A 6,000-nucleotide genomic window follows, 5' to 3' on the forward strand; every position below is an offset into this window, starting at 1 on the left:
TACAATTTAATACAATTTACTTTAATACAAATTTAATTAAATATTAAATATTGGAAACTGAGCTATGCGAAATAAAATTTCAAAATTGTAATATGGCAATAAAATTTCTGGTAATTTTTTTCAATGTAAAATAAATTTTAATAAAAAAATTTTATTTAAAGCTTAATTATCCAAAAAAATAGCCAAAAAATGTGGAAACATTAAGGACATTAAACTCTATAGACAATTATAGTCATTTCCATTTAATCGAAAAATCTAATACCAACACAGTAAAAATTACATGGATATTCCGTAAATCCCCTATATTAATGAAAATATCCGCTGTCAGTATACTTATCTGATTTCATCAATTTAAGCATCATTAATATAATATGCTCTTTTATTCATTTACAAAACAGTCTAATGGATGTTGATATATTTTAAAGTCCCTGTTCTAATATGCAAATACACATCTCACGATTGTGCATACGCTGACAGAGATTATGCGTAAGGGTTGGGAGTCACCCCATCAAGAGAGCGTTGCTGCAAGAGGGTGGCATATAGATAACCCTTTGGAAAAGCACTGACGCGCATCGCGCATAGAAATGTCTCTCTCTTCCACTTGTCTTTTTAACGTCTTACAAGTTAGCGGAACAAGTGAGCAGAATCAATTCTAACATTTTTATTTGTTGCTCATTTGTTGCCAAAAAAAACGACGTTCTATTAATATAAAAAAAATAATGTCAGTTTCAGTAGCACTCTCTTTTCATTATAGTTCTACAGTTCTTTATAAAAATAAAAGAGTACAGCATTTTTTAAGAGACTGCATCAGATACGAAGAATAATAATAGCAAGCGTAAAGTGAAACTAACAGGTATTATAATTGTTTTAAATATGAAGCGTAACAAGAGTGCGTGTAAGAAGCAGTAAAGATACTAATTATGAACCATCTGATATTATGGAGGAGTGTTTCCCGCGCAAAAAAGAATTATCTGTCACCCCGCAAACGCAAGCGGTGCAGGGAATATTTTATCAGGTTTATCGGTACTTTAAAGTGCAGAATGTACGATGATTCAGCGTCATGCCACAGGGGTTGCCCTTGATGTGCTCTTACTCATAGTTTCGCGACGCAGGATGTAGGAAAGGGTTGCGTCTCTCGTACACCGGTAACGCGATCAATAAGATAATTGAAGACTTTCTCGACGATGTAACTTCTCCGGCGGAAGGGAGTAATTTCGCTATCTCACTCATACTAGCGCAGGGCCATTGTTTTCAAGACAATCTTCATTTTACACTTTCAAAATTTTATTATCCGAGTCGCATGTAAATAAAGAAAAAAGACAAACGCACGTTATCGAAAGTATCATCAAAACTAAACTTTTTTCTATGGATTTTTATTATCGTCACGAACTGTGCAGTGTGCGCTGTGCAAACGGAAATCAGATAAATACGGTTATAAAAATTGATCGTTGACTCTACTTATAAATTCAGTAATTCTACCGTTTCATGCCTTACTGAATTATTACTACTAAAAATTAAGGATGTACCGGGTCGTAAAATTATTGGATATCTGAAAAGAATGTAACATCGGATATCCGGGAAGACAATTTTTCGAATCAGATATCCGACTAGATTCCGGGACAATGTCTAAAAAAAGCTGAGTAAAAAAGAAAAAGGGGAGTAGAAAGGAAAAGGAAAAAATAGTGATAATAATTATGATTTTAATGTTATCGTTCGAATTTGATTATCAATAGAGATGATAATTGTAAAGAAAAAAATTGTAATTTTGCAGCAATGTATGCTATATTATAGCATTATGAGTATGTATACTTATTTATAGAACATTTATATAATGAAAAATCAACAATTTTTAATGATATAAAATTTCAACCGGATATATTCCAGGATACTAGTGATATCCGACTATCCGGTCGGATAGTAAAAAAGTGCCGAATAACATCGGATACCGAATACTTTTCGGATATCCGGTGCATCCCTACTAAAAATGTTAATTGTAAATTGTTAATTCAAATCGAGATTAAATTTTACTGAATTATTTCAAGACTGAAATGACTGTACTTTTGTAGAAATTTATGCGATTTTATGCGAACGGCAAACAAATGTGAAATTATTTCAAACTTTGCATATTTTTAAGTAAAATTACTGGGGGAAAATACGAGAAAACATTCCGCAAAAATATTTTCGCGGAAATATGGTATACGCTAAAAGATAATGCATTTTGTGATACCGCTGCGATATAATGATTTAAAAAATTTCATCACCGATACTCTCTCTTCAATCCTCTCGCACACATAAATGTAAATTTAAAACATCGTTTTATTTAAAGTAAATTTGTAATCCTAAAAATAATATATTAATTATAAATGGACTAAAATTCTACATAAAATAGAAATCAATTGTTGCGTGTGACAAAAGTATATCAAAATAAAAAACAGAATATTTGATATCGGATTCATTTCCCGATATTGTATTAGACCGCAAAGGATTAACGTGTTATATCGAAAGTCAGGTTGCCTTTCGAACGATCGGAGTCACGGAGGCGAGAGAAAAAACGATCTCGGAAACGAGCTGCTGCGCATTCACAGCCGATCGACCAACCGTGAAAAGCCTGTCGCGGAGAGCAAAGTGCAATCGTGCGGCAACGAGGCTGATTGCACTTCCAAAAGCCGCGGCAAACAGATCTGTGGTTTATCTAATTTGTCTACGCGCGAGATGAAGCGTATAAATCAGAACAGTCAGAGATTCAATCCGAAAGATAAACATGTGTAAACTGCAATTGAAAAACATGCGATCTTAATTCTTAATAAATGCTGTTTTGCTATCTAAATTTTAACAGATTTCGATAAAGTAAGAATATACGATAAATTCTAATTCGCATATTATACAGATTAGTTCGCAAAGTTATAAAATAAAATACTGTTTGGTTTTTATTTTATAAAAGAGACTATTGTTAATAATTTTCGGATTACTATATACATCTATATATTCGTGAAATTACTAATCATTGTATGATAATCTTATTATCTCAATATCGATAAAGCAACATCATTGTTTCATATTAACAAGTATTGCATACGCAATCGTTAATGGCGCTCAAAGAATAATATTATTGAATAAGCAAGTAGTGCGTAGGTCGTTATCAATGTTTGGAAATATTTCATCTGTACTATGTATTTAGCTTCACTGCATCGTGCCTATTGCAAAGATGCGTGGGCGAGAGAAGTGATGCATCGATCAAACTTCCTCTACAAATCGCTGCGCCAGACTGCATGAGATGTAAATCAACTCGTAAACGCCGCGTACGTGTCTGCTCATAATCAGTGATTAAATTTTAATTTTAATCGTTCAATAGCACTATGAAGGTAAATTTTGTGGAGAAATGGAAATTTAAATATATCGAGCATTTTAAATCGCACGCAGTTTATCGTGAAGCGTACTAAGAACTGAAGTAATTTATATATTTAAGGAGGTTGTAAGGCAAATGCAACATGTTAAGAATTACTTGAAAAAATTACAGATTATGTAATTGCATTTAAAAGTAATACAAAAAAATTAGAGACAGTTTACCACCTGGATCAAAAGTTATATTTCAATAAAAAGTAATATTTTTTAAATTTGTACTCTAATAGAAATATATGAAAATGTATTATAAAATAATGATAAAAATCTCAATTTTTTTTATACAAGTACTTTATGAATTCAAAAATATTTATGTAAAGTTACATTGAGATGCAGACACTAATCGTTCAGTAAATGAACAAAATATTTATTTGTTATAAACTAATTGGTGGGTGAATCTCAATGAAACTTCGCATAAATTTTATTATATCATTTTTAGTTACTTAAAATATTTTTATATAAAAAAGTTTAGATTTTTGTCATTATTAAAAAAATTTTTGTTTATAATAGTAAAACTAATATCAAATAAAATAAATAATCTATAAAAATGTGTTGTTCAATAAAAACAGAATCTTATAAACATAGCCTTCACATGTATGTAGTTTGTTTAAAGCGTAAATATTAATACACATATGTGTTTTATGCCCTTACAACCTCCTTAACAGCCGATTCTTGCTACACAAACATCCACGATAACGAACGTCGTCAATTTTGGAGTTTCACGGGCATAGCAATCGACGGTAAATATGTAGATATGAGGAAAACACGAGGAGCGTAGCCTGCGTAGCGATATAATGAGTGGTGTATGACGTGTTTAATCCGCCGCTTATGTGCACGTGCCCAAACACACTAGACGGTTACGGCGGGGGCGGCCGACTCCGAAACTACCGGGTCACCGCGATTCCTGACGATCGCGATTACGCACCCGACCGGTTCGAAACGTTTAACATTAACTTCCCATTGAACGGTTCTCACATACCACAACAATCGGACCGATCGGAGGGCGTTACCTGTTTCTCGTTTTCTCCTCCGACTTGAGGTTTCAGTAAAAACTAAAAAAATAAAGGGGACAACCAAAGATGTCTCCTAGGATATTCGGAATATCGAACGATATTAAAATTTTGTACAATATTGTGTTCCCTCTATCTTCGTCATAATATACATATATAACATTCAATAATAAATCAAATACAATCGAGTATAAATTTTGTGTAATTATCAATTATTATATATATTACGTAATTATTCAATGTTAATTATTATACATTAATAATTTTATAATACAACCGTAATAATTTGAATTACTTAATTACACGAATTTTGTAATGCTTCAAGGATCTTAAATTATCTGTAATACATATATTTGTATCGAAAGGAAAATTTCGAGATTCGTAAGCTTCGTTTTGTCTGGGGGGTGAGTAGGCTCGAACGACTCTTAAAGGACGTTAAACGATCGACGAGGCAGAATTTAGGGCCCTAAGGCAATATTTCCGAGCGCAAGTCTGGTTAGAGGCTGCGCAGGAGGTGACAGGGCGGCGACACCCGGCGCGGCGCGGCGCAACGTCGGCTAAAGTCGGCGAAGTCGGGCTTGCGGCTCCGGCCCAGGCACGAGGGTGGGTTTCCGCGATGATAAAACCGGCGATCGATAAGAAAACCGTGCGATAGTCGGTGTCGCGGCACCGCCGAATCGCGGGAAACAGAGAAAATCCCCCACCTTCGACAATAGCCGAAATATGTCAATTATTGCAATTAAATACTCACCGCTTGGAATTGCTCCAACAGCTCCTGCCGGTCGTCGATCGCGGTGGCCATGTTGTCCGAATATATAATCCTTCCGCCTTTCCTTTCTTCGCTACGGCACCCGGTCGCTGTGCTTCTCCGTCACTCTCTCACGCCCTTCGGTTCACTCCCTCTCGCACTCTCTCTTTCTCTCTCTCTCTTCCTCTCTCGATTCGTCCGTCCTTCTCGGCCCGATGACGCCGTATACGTCGTGACACGATACGGCGCGCAACGTGCAACGGTCACTCAACGGAGGCAATTTTCTCACTCGATGTCTTTGCGTCAACACGAACGCGCGACAAATACTCGATACCGATCGGAAACGACGGCTCAGCCGTTCGGCAAAAGCGTTTTTCGAACTCTACGAACGGTTAGCCTGCCAGTGTCGAAGGCACAACATTCGACACGATCGGAGTCGCAGCTAGGACTGCTCCGAGTGCTCCGACTGCTGAGGACTGCGCGCGAGCGCGACTCCAAACTCCGCGCGACCCGACGCGGCGCGGGCGGTGCCGAAGACCCGCGAAGACGGCGAAGGTACCCGAAGCGCTTGCCGGTGCCATGCCGCCACATGCCGCTCGGCTCGGCGACCTCGTTTGCGACAGTTTGCGATTTTGAATAATGCACACGTGTTATTATACAAGGTGTTTGAATGTACGCTGAATTGTTTAATAAGAATATTCAATTACTGAATTATACTTACAGAATTTTTTCTCTCACTTGTGTATTATTCGATTATTGTAGTACGAGATGAATTAAACTCGTTCAGTTGCGACTTGCAACTCACTTCAGTTTGACTAATTAATTACAATTTTCCGAAAGACG

General features: G+C 36.3%; 1 protein-coding gene across 1 annotated transcript in view; it reads right to left on the minus strand.

Annotated features, from left to right (window-relative positions):
• The window catches only part of Fim (plastin-2 fimbrin), a 28,507-nt gene extending 22,882 nt beyond the window's left edge, over positions 1–5,625 (minus strand). Inside the window, exon 1 of the mRNA XM_018448180.1 lies at positions 5,161–5,625. Within this exon, the coding sequence (XP_018303682.1) occupies positions 5,161–5,211 (51 nt within the window). The 5' untranslated portion in view covers positions 5,212–5,625. The remainder of the gene's footprint in view (positions 1–5,160) is intronic.
• Between the last annotated feature and the right edge of the window lie 375 nt (positions 5,626–6,000).

This window comes from Mycetomoellerius zeteki, unplaced genomic scaffold, assembly GCF_001594055.1.
Source record: "Mycetomoellerius zeteki isolate Tzet28-1 unplaced genomic scaffold, Tzet1.0 scaffold22, whole genome shotgun sequence".
Lineage (NCBI taxonomy): Eukaryota > Metazoa > Arthropoda > Insecta > Hymenoptera > Formicidae > Mycetomoellerius > Mycetomoellerius zeteki.